This window comes from Anopheles stephensi, unplaced genomic scaffold, assembly GCF_013141755.1.
Source record: "Anopheles stephensi strain Indian unplaced genomic scaffold, UCI_ANSTEP_V1.0 ucontig135, whole genome shotgun sequence".
Taxonomy (NCBI): Eukaryota; Metazoa; Arthropoda; class Insecta; order Diptera; family Culicidae; genus Anopheles; species Anopheles stephensi.
Genome location: NW_023405053.1, coordinates 1 through 20,877, shown reverse-complemented (window position 1 = coordinate 20,877; position 20,877 = coordinate 1). Strand labels below are relative to the sequence as shown.

General features: G+C 44.7%; 1 protein-coding gene and 1 pseudogene across 1 annotated transcript; one reads left to right on the top strand and one right to left on the bottom strand.

Moving 5' to 3' along the window:
• The first annotated feature begins 125 nt into the window (after nt 1-125).
• Nucleotides 126-10,080, top strand: LOC118515298 (annotated as a pseudogene).
• A 7-nt stretch (nt 10,081-10,087) lies between these two features.
• On the bottom strand, nt 10,088-11,999 carry LOC118515301 (splicing factor ESS-2 homolog). Its single transcript, XM_036061978.1, is given in 4 exon segments — nt 10,088-10,512; nt 10,514-11,474; nt 11,549-11,706; nt 11,776-11,999. Coding segments are annotated over 4 exon segments (1,494 nt in total). The 5' UTR covers nt 11,911-11,999; the 3' UTR covers nt 10,088-10,272.
• Nucleotides 12,000-20,877: the final 8,878 nt, after the last annotated feature.

Below are 20,877 nucleotides of genomic sequence, written 5' to 3'. Positions count from 1 at the left end.
TGGGGTGAAGCGGACCGGAGACACGAGATCACATCGACCGGGATCGTCTGGTCGGAGGTCAAACCCCAAAAACGCAGCCGACAAGCGGTACAACACGGACTAGAGCATCAATTGGCAGCGGAACGTCAATCGGAACGGCAAGCAATTGTTTCCACCCGGGAACAGCACACACTTGCCAGGACATTCCGGACCGTTGTGGATTTGTGTGTGTTTGTGGAGAGCAATTGTTAGTGTGACGGTGCAGTTTACTTGAGTGAAAGTGTGTGATTCGATAATGAACGATCAATAGGGCAAAAATTGTACTCACGTCTATACAGCAGGACAGCAGGACATTCTAACATCTCTGGTGTCGTTATCCTTTCTTCATTTTCTGTGCCACAGGGTAAGTTTTATTTAAAGTAGTAGTTGCATTTTGCTGCAATAACACAAAAGAAGGAAGTTTGTTAGTATATGCTACATTTTCTTCAATTTTATTGCAATTTGATTGTATTGAACAAAAAGTTTAAATGTTCATGGGAAAAGAGTTGCGAGGTGTCTCTGCTGATAATTGTTAGGCATGTACTAGTGATATATGTTTTTCAACATGTATTTGTCTGAAGTATACCAATGAAAATAGATTTACTGAGAAGAAATCTCGTTGTTGATGGTCTTACCTCTTAGATCGTGCCTGCCATTTCTGGCTTACTAGAGTTTATAATACCGGATAGTGGGATAGTCAGTCCTCACTACGAGGGAACGGTCCGGATGGGATTTAAACCCTGGTCCTGCCAAATGAAGACCGGGGCCGGTTGTTGCCTCTGAGAAAGGACACAATCTCTAATAAAAACTCATTAATCCTTATTTGAGGGAGCTACGGTCTCGACTTATCTTATTGCTGTTTATGAGTCGTTCGGCAATAACTGGCGACTGTTAATACTAAACCACAAATAAAAATAAAAAAACAATTTTGATCTTAGTTTAAAAAAAAAACAGAAAATATACGTTAACGCTAAAACTCTAGCGGTGGTTAATTGAACAGGTTAACAGAGTTCAAACAGAGTTAAATTAGAATATCGAGACAACAACAAATGTTCCTCTGATCGAACCGTGCGCAATAAACAAACCCTATTCATGGTGTTTTGATAGGCTTTTGGCTAAGATTATGATCCGTCGTGTGTTCCTCATGCCGCAGCTGTGCCTTTTCTCCATGATTTGATGAAATGCAAATTTTTTGCCAACATCACCTCTCATCAATGAAGGACCGTCGCACCGGCACCACCGAGTGAATGGGATGACGTGTTGACATCGATTATTATGGGACGCAGCCTCTCATCGATAGTCAATAAATGATTAATCAGTATTCTTCCTGTTTTTTAAATAAGCCCTTTTTTGTGACGGCAAAATGACTGACTCATCGCGGCGGGTTGCTGATCCAAGGCTGGGGAGGATGTAAGCGTGATTGGCTTTTGAAGGAAGGTTTAGCTACGGTTATGGGTTTGATTGTGACACGTACTTGGTGCACCGTTTCTAAGCTACGATGTAAGCCTCTTCTAACGTGACAATCCAAAAATATTAACTCTTGTTTTGTTGAGTGTAAAATAGTTTGTTTGTTCAAAACAATACGTTGCATATTTCATTCTTAAAAATGCCTGTGCTCGGAAATTGCATTTATTATACTGCTAATACTATACTCCAAGGCTTATCAACTTCTGACGGAGACAGACAATATTGTTTAAAGAAATTAACGATTAGTTGTCGAGGGCCTGACTTTCACTCTTTCCGATATGAAGCAAAACTGTAATTGCATACTTTTAGGCGGTTTCATAGCAAAACGCAACTCAATCGATCGAGGCTCTTAATGTTTTTTTTTAAATTCTTCTATTTTGTAGTACAGCAGTAAGTTATAAAAGTTATCGCAGAATGTCTCTTAACTATCGATCATTACACAGCTTTTTTACTTTTGCGACCCGTGACTGTGAAAAAATCGTTTCTTGTTTAAAATTAAAAAAATGAAACAGACTGAGCCCAAAAGTATGCAATCGATCAATCTAATCGATCTAAGGATTTTCTTAATACCTTGGCTATATTTAATACCTTGGCTACACTTTAAGCATTTTTAAATCAAACGAAGCACGACAATAGGTTCTTACTACTCCATACAAACAAACATTCACCTCATACTAAAGCCCCAACTGGGACGCTTTAGCTTTCAATCGAAAAGCATTTTCAATTACCCAAACCGCAAACAACCACAACACGTTTTTCTTTGGAAAAAATATTAATTTTCATATTCTTATACCTCGTGCGGTTCGCTGGGTGGAAAAAAGAGAGAAAAAGAAACACCACCTTACAGGGTTTCCGAGAAGAACTAACGATGTGCGAGCCATTTCTGGGCAAAGGCTAGGTTGAAGTAAACAACTGCCAGGTAGAACTGGCGATCTGTTGCCCTTTCTGGACTATGGCCAAGTTGAACTAGACACAGGCTAGGTTGAAGTGGACGATGGCCAGGTTGAACTGAAATGTCAAATTTGAAACAATTGCTGAAGCGTTCGCAAACGGTTGAGGTAACGCTTAATTTTAAAAAATATTTGAAAAATGACCGGTAAAAACCATATTATTTGTAATATTTTTTTTAAAGGATATTAATAGAAGAGAACGCTTCAATTGCAACGCAGCTCGTATGTTATTATAAAATTATTTTTTAATGCGCTGCGCAGGAATTTAGGTGAGTTCAATAAATATAATATCTTGAAGCAAGCCATTGCAAATTCTAAAGCTCAAAGCGCATTAAATAATAATTTTACAGGGTTTCCGAGAAGAACTAACGATGTGCGAGCCATTTCTGGGCAAAGGCTAGGTTGAAGTAAACAACTGCCAGGTAGAACTGGCGATCTGTTGCCCTTTCTGGACTATGGCCAAGTTGAACTAGACACAGGCTAGGTTGAAGTGGACGATGGCCAGGTTGAACTGAAATGTCAAATTTGAAACAATTGCTGAAGCGTTCGCAAACGGTTGAGGTAACGCTTAATTTTAAAAAATATTTGAAAAATGACCGGTAAAAACCATATTATTTGTAATATTTTTTTTTAAAGGATATTAATAGAAGAGAACGCTTCAATTGCAACGCAGCTCGTATGTTATTATAAAATTATTTTTTAATGCGCTGCGCAGGAATTTAGGTGAGTTCAATAAATATAATATCTTGAAGCAAGCCATTGCAAATTCTAAAGCTCAAAGCGCATTAAATAATAATTTTATAATTACATACGAGCTGCGTTGCAATTGAAGCGTTCTCTTTTATTAATATCCTTTAAAAAAATTATTACAAATAAAATGGTTTTTACCGGTCATTTTTTAAATATTTTTTAAAATTAAGCGTTACCTCAACCGTTTGCGAACGCTTCAGCAATTGTTTCAAATTTGACATTTCAGTTCAACCTGGCCATCGTCCACTTCAACCTAGCCTGTGTCTAGTTCAACTTGGCCATAGTCCAGAAAGGGCAACAGATCGCCAGTTCTACCTGGCAGTTGTTTACTTCAACCTAGCCTTTGCCCAGAAATGGCTCGCACATCGTTAGTTCTTCTCGGAAACCCTGTATAATTACATACGAGCTGCGTTGCAATTGAAGCGTTCTCTTCTATTAATATCCTTTAAAAAAAAATATTACAAATAATATGGTTTTTACCGGTCATTTTTTAAATATTTTTTAAAATTAAGCGTTACCTCAACCGTTTGCGAACGCTTCAGCAATTGTTTCAAATTTGACATTTCAGTTCAACCTGGCCATCGTCCACTTCAACCTAGCCTGTGTCTAGTTCAACTTGGCCATAGTCCAGAAAGGGCAACAGATCGCCAGTTCTACCTGGCAGTTGTTTACTTCAACCTAGCCTTTGCCCAGAAATGGCTCGCACATCGTTAGTTCTTCTCGGAAACCCTGTATTACAAATCACACCACCCTACTTCTCCACTTGTGCTTTGTGGAAAGTGAACCGGACACCCCCCCACACTTGACATCATTGCACCCCTCACTTTTCCCGGTAAAGTGAAAAGTCAAACCGTTTACCGCATAATTTGCCGCACGCGTCATATTGTTTTCCCTCCGCGGTCGAGTACTGCCTCGGAGTGCGGGTAATTATAATTGTGTCCGTGTCTCGATTTCCGGCACACCTGTCTAGCTGCCCGGGCCTACCGTACGCCCGTGGCGCGACGTATGCAATGATGGGAAATTAATGCCTCACGAATCAATAATGCAGCTCGTCAGAAGTGGAGTTTCCCAGCCCTCGAAAGACGAAAGAGTGAAGCAAAACTTTTGACTTCTCCGGCAGGCTTAACCACGATAAGGGGGTCACACATGGGCCACGCAAAATGTGGAAGAATCCTTTTTTTTAGAAAGAACCTTGTCTTTTAAAAATGTTTCTAAAAAAAGGAAGTTGTTTTTTGTAATATGATTATCATTTTTTCCGTAACTAACAAGGAGAAAGTGCAAAAAATCACACAAAAAAGTCATCGTTTCCCATCCATCATCGTCCGTTCAAGACAAACTTAAGTTTAAACATAGCATCACACACACTGCTCGGTGAGTGTTTCGTTGTCCGTCCATCGAACGACACATGTGTTGCTAGTTGGAACTTCCGGAAGCGAGTTCCACAATTCTCATGAGTCACGTGCTGCCGTCGATTTACACACGCTTCATTATTATTGCATTTGTAGTGATTTGCTGTCTATCCCAAAACCTTCGCCAAGGTATCCTTTTTTCCCCCTTCATCTAATAGTTCGATCACAATCGACGGTAGCGTACCGTATCCCGAATCGCGTCATTGAATCCGATTCGGTTTTTTATAGGTTCCGTTCCCTCCGCAAAAGGGGCGATAGAGCAGTGAAGGTTGTCCGGTATGCTTTCATGGTACTATTGCTACTGTTAATGACAGGCTGGGTGAGATCCCTCTTTTCTTCCCCTTCGGTCAAAGGGTAACAACAGGCACACACGTGTGTTTGTTGCTTCGAGGATACTTATTCAAAGTTGGCCCAACGTACTGGCGTGACGTTTAACAGCTGTCATTTGATTTGGTTACGCGTTTCTCGTGGAGGGTTACACAGTACATGGGCAAATTGTTCTCGTATCAAAACAATCGTGTGTCCTGAGGTTAAATGAAGCACGCGCGTGCCATTAGGCGTACGCTAATGTGGAGGCATTTTGTCCATTGATATCTTCATCCGATACCTAATGACTGATCCCGGTGCGATAAGGAATGGATCATAATCTAGGACACACGATCGTTTGGAGAGAAGAAATCTAAAGAGATTAGTAGCAGATGGATGTAATGATGATTCAGAACTGTACTCCGTTTCTCTTTGTTTTCTCTACATCTATTAATTGTTGATACTTTAGATCATCTCTACAAAACAATCGATCTATCTAACAATCAGGCTATCAAACCACAGGACAACTATGTTCTCCTTATTTGGTTTGGCCCTCTTCAATAGCTATTTTTTGTACAGACAAGTTAGTACGGCGCTATCAATTGATTTAGAACAACATTTAGAAAAATCAGTCGAGAAACTGGGTTTGGAGATATTTTTGTAAAATAAGTTTAATCCCCGAGTGTAAAAGTTGGAAATAGTGAGGTACATCCTAGAGACTGGACGATTACCGCTTCAAAGGTTTGCAGTATTTTCTCACTCCTAGAGACGGACGAAAAAATCGAATGCGGTATACATTCTAGCAGCAACTTTATCACTTTATGACCTTATAGTTATGAGTTCACGGGTCATATCATAAGTCTAAAAGAGCAAGAATATCCTAGACAGAATGCAATTTTTTTTACAGAACTCGTTGTCCATGTTCGAGACCAAGTCGTTCATTTGATAATCACTCAGAAGGAAAGTCTGATGGCGAAACTCCCGAAAGTCCCTCAGTAGGCAAAGCTCTTTTTGAGGGATCCTAACAGTGGCGGATCAAGCATCTTGGAAGCCTTAGGCGGGAATTGGCGGACCTACCAGATCAAGTTTCGGGTCATACTGTCTCACGACGACCTACTCGAGGTCTCTTATACGAGGCTGCCCACGGGGTCCTGTGCGGCCGGCTACTCAGCCCATCGTTTGATCCGCCACTGGATCCAAGCATTCTGATGTAACAATTCGGAAAGGATTCGGATCAGAACATCCGGACAAATGCAGTTGCAGTGGCACATAAGCTGAAGAGGAAAAAGCTGCTGATCTTTGACATATCAAAAAGAAGAATTATCCAGAATTCAAGAAAAATACTTCCCTCCTTTTAATATCTCCACGACTTCAGAGGAGTTTTTTTACAATCATGAAGAATGTTGCAGATGATGCTCTCCATAAAGATCTTCAACTACAATAATATCCCAACCAAGAAATTCATTCCTTCCAGTCCATTTCCATCTCACCTAGCGATTTGTTTCCTGGCAAATACAATGTTTAAAGACCACTCACTTACCGTTTTTTTCTTGCAGACTACATCACCAAGAGTCCCCTCCATGAACGACAGCAGTGGCGTCGGTGGTGGCAAGATGTCAACCGGTGGTGGTCCCGGTGTCCTGTGCAAGGTTTGCGGCGATCGGGCCTCGGGCAAACACTACGGTGTGCCTTCCTGCGATGGTTGCCGTGGTTTCTTCAAGCGCAGCATCCGTAGGTAAGAAGATATCGACGAAGCATGTGCCCCGACGGAAGCTTCACTCCATGTTACACTACAAATGGTTTCTGAATTCCGCGCCTTTTGCTCTCTTTCGTCCTTCCGGGATAACAGAAATCTGGAGTACGTATGCAAGGAGGGCGGCAAATGTGTGGTGGACGTATCGCGACGCAACCAATGCCAGGCCTGCCGATTTGCCAAGTGTCTGCAGGCCAACATGCGCCGGGAAGGTAAGTCACACTGCTGAAACACACACCCCCCGCACGAACAGCCGGAAATCAAACACTTGTCGTAACCACTTGAACCGTATCCGTGTTCTCACTTGCCTGGTCGCAATTAGCGCCACCTTGTTACAGCGTTCACTTTTCCCACCGCTTTTCCCAACGCACGACGCCACTCGGCATGACATCTGACCCTCGCCAATGTTTGCTACGATTGAAAAGACGTGTTTACACACGACCGCACAAAGCGCGTCACGAGCGTAGATGTTCGCTTCCGGTTTCCGATGGGTAGAGTACGCCGATTCGCCGGTCAGCACTCTAGTGCGAGTCACCTTCTCGATCCGGCGATGTTTGCCGGCGAAACGGGGAGAATCCTGTGATTGACACCTCGGGCGGCTTTCCACCGAATGCCCGACTCGCAAGCAGGATTGTGATAATATTTGCTCAAAAACACTCTTCTAATTGCTAAATCAACAATCTGCTGTTGATGTGGCCTTTGGCTCATGCTTTCCCGAACACTGTGGCGCGATCGATAGCTTTATAGTGCCTGAGGAACTGAGGCAGTCTTCGGGCTGCTCTATTTGTGGTTGAGATATAGATTTGAGATTTTTACAAACCGAAAACTTCCAAATGTACTTTAATCCTTGATAAGTCAGTTTGATTTCCAATATCCCATTCACTGCCTTGAGTTTCTTGAGTCTTAAGTTCCCTGGTAAAATGGACACTTTTTAGACAAAAACACAACATTTCTGTTCTGTTTTCTTTTGCCACCTCATCGAACTACCATTTACGAGCAATTATCGCCAAAACTAAATAGGGGGCAAGTCGGGGATTCGTTTTCCAATTCCTGTACCTTTTTGTGAGTGTTCCCCCTAAGTGCTCTAGAGTGACACCCTTTTACCCTAGGGCCTAGGGCTGCGCATGTTGACACAGAAACACAAAACACACACACACACACATCACCCCACGCTCCCTCTAGATCCTGGACGGTTTCGGGACATTTTTCCCTTTTCCTGAGACAAGATTCTAATTTTCCACCCGCAAACCACGTGGTTCGCCGTCATCAGATTTCATCGAGTGCATCAACTTTCTGGGCGATCCGGGATACCCAGCCATGGTTGTTTGGCCAGTTGGTTGATTCACATCATAAAAATTGATTTTGTTTTCGGTCCCTGATGCTCTTGCTGTGATAACAGACCAGCAGCGTAATAATGACTCGCTAAGGAGTGGAAGCACTGGCAATGGAAAGTGTCCACCGAAATGTTTGTTTTATTAGAGTTTTAGGTGACGCCGAGGGTGAGTTGTTGAGAGTGGGCTTGAATGCCGCGAAAGAGGTTATGATAAGTAGTTTCGGAAGAGTGGAGACAGTAATGCATGACTCAACGGCACACGAAAAAAGCCTCAAATTTCTAGACGAAGGAGTAACTTAGGTGGAATATCTAAGGAGAATGCGATGGAAGCGTTAAGAGGACTTTATCTTGCAAAGGCTCCGTAGACAGTTGCCTTTGAATGTGACAGCTCACGCTTAGCCTAACACGACATATTTATGTGATTCCCTGGACAACTCCAAACTGCCCATGAAACAGCACAATTGACTTGTGGCCAACCTTTCTGCACCAAAACAACGTCGTTTCTCTTTAATCTTCCATCAGCAAACCGGGCCAACAATCGTCATCGGTGGAAGTAGTGCGCTTGTACACTCACTCTGCCACATAATAAACAGTTCCGTGAGAACCATACCACCTGGTGACACTCGTGTAGCTTTCTTCCCGTTCTTCAGGAACTTTTGCCAAGACTCCCCATTTGCCAACTCGTTCTACACCGGCCACCTTCTTTTCCCTCTTTCGCTCTTTCCATCTAGCCGTCCAACATGAACGAGCGCCAAGGAACTGCACACCACTAGCTGCCACCGTAAATGGGCTTTCCGCGCACGGCGATTACTACGCAGCTCGGACATCCTTCGCCCTTCCCCAGACGAACCTGTTTTTCCCCCTTCCATTGCATATCACGGCCGCAACGGCATCCGGCCCTTTCGCACCACTGGCCGATCCGGGCCGATTCCTTTCGCCGTACGCAGCCCAATCGCTTGCTGCTGCTGCTGCGGCCAGTTCGACCAACTTTGAGCACCATTTTTCCGCACCGACACCAAGGACCACAGTCACCCCGACGGCTTTCCAACCCACTGGCGCCGGTTTACCGCCCGGGTCGGGCCTGTTACAGGTACCGATTCCATTGCCCACTTCGACGACGGTGGGATCAAAGTCGGGTTTAGCGAACGATCAAGTTGGGACCGTAACCATCACGGAGTCCATGTTCAACAGTATCACCGGCGATTCGTTGGCCCTGCCGGCTCCACCACCAATCCATTCGATCAGCTCCATTCTAAGCCTCAGCTCGGCCAAGGAGAACGAGGTTAGCAGTACGGGCGAGGAAAGTCCACCAAGGTCGGCCGGTGGTCAACCGTACCAACATCAGCTACTGCTTTGCCCGACCGGAAATGGCGGTCCGCCGGTACAGTGTGGTGGCAAAAGTGAAACGGACATGCTGCTAGAATCGGCCGCAAAGTTACTGTTTTTGGCGGTAAAGTGGGCAAAAACGGTGCCGTCCTTTCTACAGCTTCCGGCCAACGATCAAAAGCTGCTGCTGGAGGAAGCATGGGCAGAGTTGTTTCGTCATCACGGCAGCACAGTGGGGACTGCCCATCGACAATGGTAAGACTCGCGCACTCGCTTGACGCACTCATGGTCCGTTACATTCCGACACTGTCCTTAACATTCCCAACCAGAGTTCATCGTGCGGAATCCACAGGCCGTGAAACTGCAGAGTGCCATCCAGCAGTTTGGTGTCGCACGCGTAGACTATCGGGAGGCAGCCTGTCTGAAAGCGTTGGTGCTGTTTCGACCGGATCAACCACGATTGTACGCAGCGCACGAGGTGCTACTGCTGCAAGACCAGACCGTCGCCCTGTTGCACGAAAAGTGTGGTGGTGTGCGGCTGGGCCATCTGCTGCTACTACTTCCGGCCATCAAGGCAGCAGCCAACGCGAAAGTACTGCAGGAGATGCTGTTCCGCAAGACGGTCGGTGAGGTGGCAATCGAGCGGCTCCTGATTGACCTGATGAAGACATAGCACCTAGCGACTTAATCCGAAGTGTTCGATTCGAACCCGTTTCTCAGTGTAATGCAATTATAGATCGTAATGTAACACGGTATCAGAAAAGCTGTTGTAAAATCGGTTTTACAGTGTTCAGTGTGTTCCTTAGACTAATAGTAAGCAAAAGACCCTAAGAAAAGATACAAATAAAGCCGCTGTCTGTCAGAAGACTACTGTAACCGTTTTAGTTTTGGTCCATTTTTAACCACATTAAAAATATGAATTATATTTGCTACTCTGCTACCTTCAGTTCCGCTATAGATTCAAAAGAAATCGGCCGCTTTTGGGCGCTTGCCTCCGGTGGGTATGTCCAGCAGATCGTCCGTCAAATCCGCCGTCGAGCTGCCGCCCTTCGCTCCCACGAGCGGTGTCTTCCGACGTACAATCGCTCCCGGAGATGGTGTCACATGCCGGTGCTTGGTCTTGCTGCCACTAGCACCACTCCGTCCGCTGGCCGGTTTCATTACGGGCGTTTTAAGTCCAGTCGATCCGATGGCCGGTGATACGAGCGGGGCTGGGTGTGCTCAAAAAGCCCAGCTTATTGGTAGCCAACCGTCGAGCGGCCGGTGACATGCTGGCAAGCCGATCGAACGAACTGCGCACCGACGGTGACGCTATGTTCCGGCGGGCCGCTTCGATCGCTTTTGCTTTCTTTTCGCGCGATTTTTCCGCTGCCTTTTCCGCCAGCTGGAGGGCTAAATTTTCCCGCTTCGATGTTTCCACTATGCGGAACGATGGGCCACCGGCCGATGGGTGTAACGGTGTGTCGCCACCATCCAACCGGAACGGGGTGCCCTCGATTTCACCCCACGTAAACAGCGGACTGTCCGTTACGCCCGGGCAGGGTGAGGGACTCTTGACGAATCCGAAGCCACGCACCTGCGGTGTATCGCCGGCGGATTGATCCACCACCCGACCATCGACACCGATTTTTTCCGGCAAATGTTTGGCCTGCGTTTTGGCCGCTTCCACAATCGCCTGCCGGCTGTCCTGTTCGTTGAACGGGTTGTAGTGGAGCCGGGTGCTGCTGTGATTGATTTCCTGCTTCCGTTTCGCCATCTCTAGCTGCTCTTCCTTCGTCAGCTCGACACCGTCCGGGGTGTACATGATGTAGTTTTTGTTCGTGTACCGCCACATATCGAGCTGCTTTGGGCGCTCCTGTTGATTAAACTGCTGCTCGATGCTCGGTAGAGCCAGCGCCTGACCCATTTCGATGGCGGATGTTCCTTCGGCCTGGTAGAGCACGGAAAACTTTTGACGCAACTTCCGGTCGGCCGATTCGATAATCTCCTGAAAGCTGTCATTGTCTTCGCTGGTATACGCCTGCAGGAAGCTGTCAAGTGAATGCTTATCACCGAGTGTTTTGGTTGATTTGTTTGAACCCACGCTGGAGGTCGACCGGATCGAGGGAGGAACTTCGCTGGCTGGTGACGCATTCGGTAAGGGCGTTTCGAATGTGGCGGGACTGGCTGTCGGCGAAAGAGAAGAAACTTATAAGCGCAGTTCAAGTAAAGTTTAACAAACCTAGCGGGTACTAACCTGCCTCGAGATGAATTTGGCCTCTTGGAGCTGTACTTTGAAAAGATCTGTCTCATTTTGCAAACATCATTGCAGGCGAGGGCGTCCAGATACTCGTTCTGTGCCTTTAGCTTCTGCAAATCCGGGAAAAAATCACGCTGTATGATCTTACCCATTTCCTGAAAAACGAAGCAAGCAGCATGAATACAATGTCCGGCCAACAGACGAGATTCGTCCGTCCCACGTACCTGTAGATATTCCTCCTCGTTGAGAATGATTTTATCTTTCGCTTTAGCCTTTGGAACGATCGGTGTTTTGAATACTGCTACTGCTTTACCCTGTTCCTTGATAGCCTGCAAGGCTCGTTCACCCGGTTTTGCCATTGTGAAAGCAATAAGTTAAGCGAAATGTTCTTTGTTAATTGTAAATTTCTACACTGAAATGGTATTACGCGTTGTTTTGTAAACAAAGCAAACCTATTTGACAGCTGGTACGAATCATACGCACCTAATGACAGTTAGATGCTTTCGCTATCATCCGCATACAGTCGTAATGGCGCTGTACCGATATTACCACGTTTATTTCAAAATGACAGTTGAAATTAAATGACGAAAAAACTGTTGTTACTCGCAAAATTGTTTTCATCAAAAACTCACGAAAAAAGTAAAACAAACGCAATAACATTTTGTTCTTATCGTATCTCTTTATTCACATTGTCGAGGAAATGTGTTATAGTTTTCAATGTCAATAGTTTTTCGCTTTCTTATAGTGTCTTCATTAGCTATAAACTACTTCGAAACGCAACTGCAGCCCAGTGGCGGTTCAAGGTCTTCGGAGGCCCCGAGCGGAATGGCAGTTGAGGCCCCGTCTAACTGTGGTTCGTTTTTGAGTAACACCAACAGAGGATTTCAACGAGGCTCCTAGATAGATCCGTCACTGCCGCAGACTATTGCCCACCTACACGCGGCATACCGGTTTACAGCTTATTGGCAACGAAGGCACTCAGCAGAATGGCACCGACCAGCAGCTGAACCTGTGCGATCACACTACCCGCTGCGTTGTATTCGAAATGGCGGAAGTTGCACCCATTACCGGAGCACACGTGACAGTCACGGTTATTCCGGCATTGTTCGTTTTCCGACAGACAGCCGCGCACCACACTGTTCTCACGCACCTGCACCACACACTGATCGTCCGCGACGAAGCGCAGACAGGGCGTCGGCTCCGTGAGGATCTCGTCCGAGCAGGTACTGTTGGTGGTACCCTCGCACTGGTGGCAGTGCAGTCGGCCGTGCGGGAACAGGTTGCCGTTGCAGGCGGTTTCGTTTTCGTTCGAGCAAAGCTGACAATTGTTTACCAGGGCACAGTTATCACGTTCCTCTGCCGTCAGCGTAGTCGCACAGCCGCGCTGCACATCTTGACCTAGGATTCCAAGTGGAAGAGATGCAGTTTTTTCCGGTGGTTAGTAGGATCTTCATCTCCAAGGCTTCCAGCGCAACACGCGCTCATCACTTACCAACAACACGCGTGAAACAGGTCACGGCAGACACGTTCGGAGAGGGCGGACATTCCGACAGCAGGATATTCTGGTCCGGAACCAGACAGTTCGTGCTGTTAAAGGTGGTGCACGTGAAGCACCAGACTGTGGTCAAAGGTAAGAAGGTGTTGGACGCAAAAATAAAAGAAAAAAGATAGCAAAAGCCCTGAGTTAGTGAGTGTGTTTGCATTTCATAACCTGCCTATGGATCAAGATAAGATAACAGGCCGTCAGCGAAAGTTGGGCCCTTCGAGTGCATTGAGCAACTTTTCGTTCAATGAGATGTGTCTCAAAGTGGTTTAGCAAACAGCATTGTAGAATTATTTGTTTCAACACTAAATTCTTTTAAAATAACTTTACAATCAAACTATTTACAGTTCTAATTTGACACTATGGCTGCACTTTCAAACTTGTGAACGCATCATTGTTTCAGTAAGGCCTCAACTCGGACACTGGGAAAACGTGAGCCCAGCCACACCTAGAACAGTCAGCCGCCGAAAACGCGCCGTTTCTGCTTACACTATGCGCCTTCTCTAAACACTTACATGCTGATGCGTTTTCCGGCACTGTAGGCCAGCACTAACGCCACCACTGCTAGGTATTTGTACATTTTGTTCACTAAAATTCAAACCGCAAGAATAGAACAAGAATCGGACACTACAGGGCGGCACACACAACTCAAGCGGTTCATCTTTCACGGTGAGCTAATGGTGATGAACTAAAATTCGGCACATTCCTTATCCGGGTCCGATACCGTGCTCGGTCAGTTACCGTGGCGCTTCGATGTGCCGGGGGTAAGATAAGATTAGATACAACTACACGGAACGAGTTTCAGTACAACGTCAGTGCAGAGTCAGAGCCACTGGTACCCTATCGAACGGTTGCATCAAACGCTAATAGGTGAGTGAGTCGTGTCGTTACTTTCTACGGAACTTTTAAATATTTCGCCAACGGACTTTTTTGCTGTTGTCGTTGTTGGCATATAATGTTGATTGCTGAAGTCGTTTGCGAGATTCAAATCGGAGCGACCGCATGCAAATAAACGAGGTACCGGATGTTTGCACGTTCGTTTGCATATGAGTAAATGCGTTGTTTGATTGCGGGTAGGATTTGACTCAATTTTGGGGAATTTAAAGAATGCATCGTTTCTTTCGAAAAAAAGCACAGAAAGTCTCATAGAAAATGTTGTTGGTAATTTTTAGGAAGAATATTTTGATATTAGTTACATTGTATAATCTCATTACATTTGATTAGCAACTAACATTATAAGCTTCAGACGCAATAATTAAATCAGATTCTGCAAACTTTCGTCGTTTAATAATCTAGGGATAAATAGATAAATAAAATAAGTTAAACAGCCAGTTAAATATTGAAACGGTATCGAGCCGTCAGCTTAAATTTTAATCAAATAGAAAAATATATAAATAAATAAACAAGTAAATAAATAAATAAATCATTAATAGATAAGTAAATAATTAAATAAATAAATAAGTAAATAAAAAAAAGGAATAAATAAATTATGAATACATAGTGACATCATCAACTACTCAGTGAAAATCATCAAATTTTAAATTCAAGCTATTTATTATTTTATTTTTGGCTATCTCTTTTCTCAAAATATTATTTGAATACGGTTCATTATAATTATTGAAAAAGATAAACACTTTTATGACGATTTATTACTTTATTTGAAGTTGAAATTTATTTGAAAGATTTTTATACAATTAATTGTTGAATTAAATTATAAAAAAATTATATAGCTCGATACGGCCTGACCGTTCTAACCGAAAATAATCCAAGTTTTATTTAAACATCATTTAGATGTACTCCATATAGTATACTGTGGATAGTTTATTTAAATTAATAACTAAGTACATAAGTGAGTAAATAAGGACATAGTAATATATAGGCCTGAGAAATAAGTGTACAAAGCCAGTTCACAGCTCAAAAGATATACAAATAATAAATGAATAAATATTTTTCAATTAAATGAGCCTTTGTGTATCTAATCGTAACGATATCGATCGCGCCCGACTAAGCCTTCTCTGTTGACAAATTTTGATGTTCTGAGTCACTAGTATCAGGTTGGAAATATTTGTTCCTCATCTAGATTTACGAAAATTTAGCATAAAGCTGTTTTTGTTCTTAGACAAATTTCTATTTAATTTTCCATCCCGATTCTACTGCTCCCACACGATCAATTTTCCAATGTGAAAAAGCATTAGTTTTTCCATCTTTTCTGTGTGATATCATTCCGCTAGGAAAGAGAATCCAGACAAAAAAAAACAACACCAAAACCAAATGCAACTCAACACCGAAAGCTGAACATTCATTGGCTGCTCGTACATCATCTCTGTGGCGCGCGCGGGCATCTGTCCGCGTAATCTCGCGCGAGCAAGCGAGCACGCAACACGATCTCTCGCACGGGTTTTTCACGCACGCCAAGAACACGGCACGGGACGATGCGACGGGGAAAACCACCAGACCCCGGGAGGTTTGTCACAACGGAACTCCGCCTTCTTGTGTGCGGCACAAGATCGCCCGGATCGTGTTGTGATGATCGTGCTCCGTTTTTATACTTTGTTTTGTAGCGAGATTCGATTGCGGCCGCGATGCGATAAAAATAATCTTCACCCGTAAGCGATCGGCGACGTTGCCGATTTGTGTCGGGAGTCAAACCGACAAATGACTAACGTTTGTGGGGGGTTGGTGAAAATCTCTGACGCAGGACGAAACAGGAAGCAGGACAGAGACTCAAACGGTTACGAAAGATGTATCGGACGGCTGAGTGAGCTGATGTTCTGAACAAGGAAATGTAGGAAGAGAGGCTAACTTAACTCGACTAGAAGCATGTTGATTCATTGGCAAAGATAGTAGAGACAACAGTGACATCAGCAGTCAAAAGGCCCTGGACAGATTCCACGGCTGATAGCTGGTATCTGATGTGTTATCTCCTAAAAAGAGATTTAACTAGCATTATGCCAGATACTGAAGGTAGTCTTCAGTCTTGTGAAGTACAAAACCCCTCTTAACCTCAAACTTATGCCGTAATTCGACACACATACACTCTGAAAAAAACGATAAATAAATATTCAAATGCATGGATGTTTCGGCAGAACCACAGTCCGGTGCGGGTACCCAGGAGCGAGGCGAACACTTCACAATCAAACGCTAAACTTACTCATCGGCGGTTCACCCTCAGAAGCGGAACGGGCGTTGTTTATCGTGCGTCCGGAAAGATGCTCCACGCTTCCACGTTCTACGGGTGCGACACATTCGTGTGCCTTTGCAAGACACATCGGGTACAACCCGCGTAAAACCTCATAGCACCCGGGGGTGGGGGGGGGGGGGGGCAAGTTACACAGCCACTCGGTAGCTCTTGGGGCGTCTCTTCCTTTGGCGTCTTTCGACATCACACCCATAAACCGAGTCCATATGCCTCCCCACCAAAACCCGCTCGGATCTGCCACAGTACCTCAAACGGGTTTCGCCGGCTACGTCCACAGAACCGTCGACGCGGGACCTGACGAAAGATGGCGTTACTTCACACCTTTCATTTTCACGCCCGGAACGCACCGTTGTCTGGTCGCGTTTGCGTCTGGTATTTTCGTCCCCTACGGGTCGGTTCGGATCGGTTGCAATCTACGCAATCTGTACAACTACTACCGACTGGTGACTCGATTCTGGTGAGGAGAAGGAAGGACGGGCACGGACATCCAACGCGCTGGGACGACTACCGGGCACAGAATGGTTCTAATTGCATCCCGAAAAAGATGATGACGATGGATCGTCGTGTGTTTTCCACCGATCAGGAGTGTTTCCACTTTCAACTACGACGCACTCGTCAATGATTTGTACTTTCTGCTTGCAGTGGCGAAACTATGTCCATGACCTTTAAAATAATGCACGGTGTGAGTTGTAAGGTAATTGTGAAGTGAAAGTGAATGTTTGGCGGGTACTGGTGAATGAGTTGGGATTTACAGAGTTGGTTTTCCGTTTGCCGAGGGAAACTCTAACACACGATAAGCTCTTTTGCATCTAATTCAGACATATTAACCCGGAAAAATAAAATTAAAGATAATTGTGATGATCGGGGAAAATATGGCGATTGCAGATGAAACAAGCTCGATATACCAGGATATAGATTCATTCCCTTTTCGACTAGAACTTACAGTATTCTCCAATACACGATCGGATTGAACATTTCAAACTTAAAGCGAGACACAAATTTTCTGAAAATGCAAGCAATTCTGAATATCACACAGCTAATCTAGTTCTCCCATTTCAAACGAGAGATCGCTTATAAATTGCAGTAGAAAAAGTTAGAGGATTATCAGGAAAAAATAGTGTAAAATATAAGGAAAAATATCATGACATGCTACGGATTATCTCAACGTTAATTATTTTTTAAACAAATTTTAAATGATTCAACGATGAGTCGAACTGGACGTCACATTATGATTGTGTGGCAAAATGGAAAAATAGTGGCATTTCTTGTTCAATCATAGCAGCGTCGAGTTTACTGTTTCTATTGGCTCACCAGTCGTGATATCGAACCTCTTCTTGACCGAACGTATACTGACATTTCTACAGTTAAGAAGATCTCCACTCGAGCTTTATCGCCGCTTGTTCGATAAGCATCGAAGCTGTAGTAAGCATCAGCTAGATAATATAGGGGAGCCTCTAAACCAATAATGTCTCTGAGGCATTTGTAGTAGTCCCAGTACTCAAATTACCTTAGAGACACACAAACTCTGTCCAAAACTTGACAAAAAACTTCTTAGGCGCGTTCAAGAAGGAAGATGCTCAGAAAGATTTTCTGTCCACTGGACTGATCATGTGATGAAAAATGAATACCGGACGAACCAGTAGCATCCCTGAAAACCTTCTTCCCAAGTTGAGATGGATGGATGGTCCTGCCAGAATGACCAAAATATTGGTTTGTCTCAGGGTAGACAAGACTGTGATGGACCGTTGAGGTAACGAGGACTTCTGAAGCAAGCCAAAGCCGTGAAGCAATAGCAGCATGGATGAAGAACTGATTATCCTACATCAACATTGAACGGGCTATCTGACGGGGAAATTGAGTCTACAAAGGCAGGACTATGACTCTCTCGAGGAAAATCTCTTTGCTTGCTTATATTACATGTTAGTGGATTATCGCTAGTCCCGAAGAGACCTGAATATAGAAATCTTGATGCATACAGGAAATCATCCAGAGTAGCGATCAATCAAAGGCGCTTTTCTTAATTCTAGACGGTAAACAAAATTGTGTGTAACCTCGACAACCCCACCAGCATTAAATCTAAAACTCACCCAATTTTTTTTTGTTTCTTTGCAAAGTTTCACTTTCACTTGCTCACGAAATTCTTCCCGCGCGAGCGTATCGCTTTCCCGCTCTGCCATCCATCGACGATCGTACCTCCGTTCCCTACGCTGTTCTCGTTCTTTCTAACCAAGATTTTCACAACACGCAGCATCCTGACACAGAGAGGGTACGATCGGTCTTGGGCAAACACCTACAGGCCATCTCTCTTCACTGCTGCACACACACCAACGCTGACGATTGGCACGGTTGGTGGAAAATTCAGAATATCGTACCCCGGCACTCGAGCCCGGTTCGAAGCGGCAAGTAATCCCAGTACGCCACGGTACGATCGCGAGGAAAACGCGCTCAAAGTGTGAACGATCGTGTATGTGCGCGGGCGCGCGATTCTCTCTCTCTCTCTCTGTCTGTCCCGCCGTTCGGAAGTGTTGGCAGTAGTCCAGGGCCCCAGTAGGTGGACGGTTGTTATAATTTTATTGTGCGATTATATCGGGCGCACTGGTCAAAAAGTATCCCCGCGGTGCGGCGGTCCATTTCCATCCGTAATCACACGGCAGGAACATTTTCCTGCCTAGTTGAAAGTTTAATTATTATTGTTCTGCCTAACGATCGACGAAACGGGGAACGTTGAGATGAGGTGCGGCATAAAAAAATCGAAGTGAAGTGTGCGTGTGGTGTGGGTCTAGTGGTTTGCACGAGGAAAAGTCAGTGGCCGGTTAGGTAGCTGCATCGCGGGGGAAACGGGGCAATAATTTATCCCGGTAGTAGTACAAGCAACGCCGACGCTTTTCACGAGCCAGGAATCGTTATTGTGTCCCCCGCGCAGGTTGGTGATCGTGCCGGTTGAAAACGCTTAGAATCCGTGCGCTACTGCAATCGTTTGGCGCACGGGCGGCTTTGATTTTCCCCCAACGTGGCATCATGTGTGAAAATTCCGTGAGCCTGCCGCGACTTTGTCTGTCGTTGCTGCGCTCGATGACAGAGGAAGTGTGAGCTGAAGAAGTGCGAAATTGCCGTGGACCCGTGAAGACCCCGCGGTGCCGATTAGTGAAATTGGTGAAGGTGTGAAATTGTCTGCGAAAGAAATGTGCGTCGGGCGCTGTCGCTGGTTTTTTGTTTGCAGTTTCGATTAAAACATATTCTGCTTAATTAACAGGATGGATAATTAAGTGGAAATTATCACCCCTTTTTTGTGTGTAGGAAAGAAAATATTTTAAAGCCCTTTTCAAACAACGAGTTTCGAATCAGTTCGAAAGTGTTTTGCACACCTTCGTAGTGCTCAGAAGGTAATCGTCCTTGTGGTTCTCGTTATGATGCATCATCTTGATTTTTCCAACGGTCATCGGCACGGGGACGGTACGCTTGGCATGTCGGGCGGATCGGCAGGCGCGACCATGCTGCACGAATCCTTCTCTAGCCTCGTTGGAACGTACCGTCGGCAGTGGATTTGAACGGCACGGACTTTCTGCATCACTACAGTCCGGCGGCGGTTGACTATTGGAGCCAGTGTCCTACAAAAATGGCACAAATCCTATGAAGGCAATGGAAGGTAAGCATTTAAGTAGTTTAGAGTGTAAGTGGGTGGTGGATCTTTTCGAGTTTACGTTGATTTTAAACTATACAAAATTATGAACGTTTATAAGCTTCAAACAAACAGCTATAAAGCAACAAACTTCTACAACGGCCATCGTATATTCAAATATATTTTATATTCTGTGTAAGTTGATTAATCCAGTGAAGCAAAAAATGGTGAGACTTAAACTTCCTGCGATCCGTTATCGTTGCGCGAATATCTTCGGGTGCTCGCGTGCTTCACTATACCTTGAAGTGATTAGGAATTGAGATCAATCAGCATATTCATGTGGCTTTGAGTCTGTCAATTCGATCCCTAATAAAGGATGTAACCTTTGTAGCACCTTGTATCTTCTTTACTGAATGGCAGATCAAGCTCCTTGAAGACTCTCAGCACAATAGAAGGTAGAAGGCGTTCTAACACATCGAATCCTTAAAGCGGAGTGCTCATGGTGCTCCTTAACCGGGGCTGAGTATGAATCTTGTAACCCTCTAATGCTCGAGGCTAACAGAACAAACAGGACCTGCTTATGGGAAGATTCGCCTCTATCGATATGTACAGGGTGCTTCGAGAGATGCTTAGTTTGCTTGTACTATGATCCGCATAGGGATTCGCAGTCTTTGTGGCGACTCATTTTGGGAGGATAAATCACTCACAGAGATGCAAACACTAACTGTGATTAATTAAATGAATTACTTTAGTAGATTTCACATCCTCAAGATTTCAGAAAATTATAATCCAACTTGTTTTCTGTGGATTTTTTTTCAATTAACTGGTGGAGATTATAGTTCTGTTACCTGGAAACAGAAAACACGCGGAAAATTCCATATTCTAGTATGTATATTTCACGAGTTCCTACTTGAGGATTTCTTGAGGATTAATTGGCGGAGGGGAGCTATCTCACGAGCAACTCT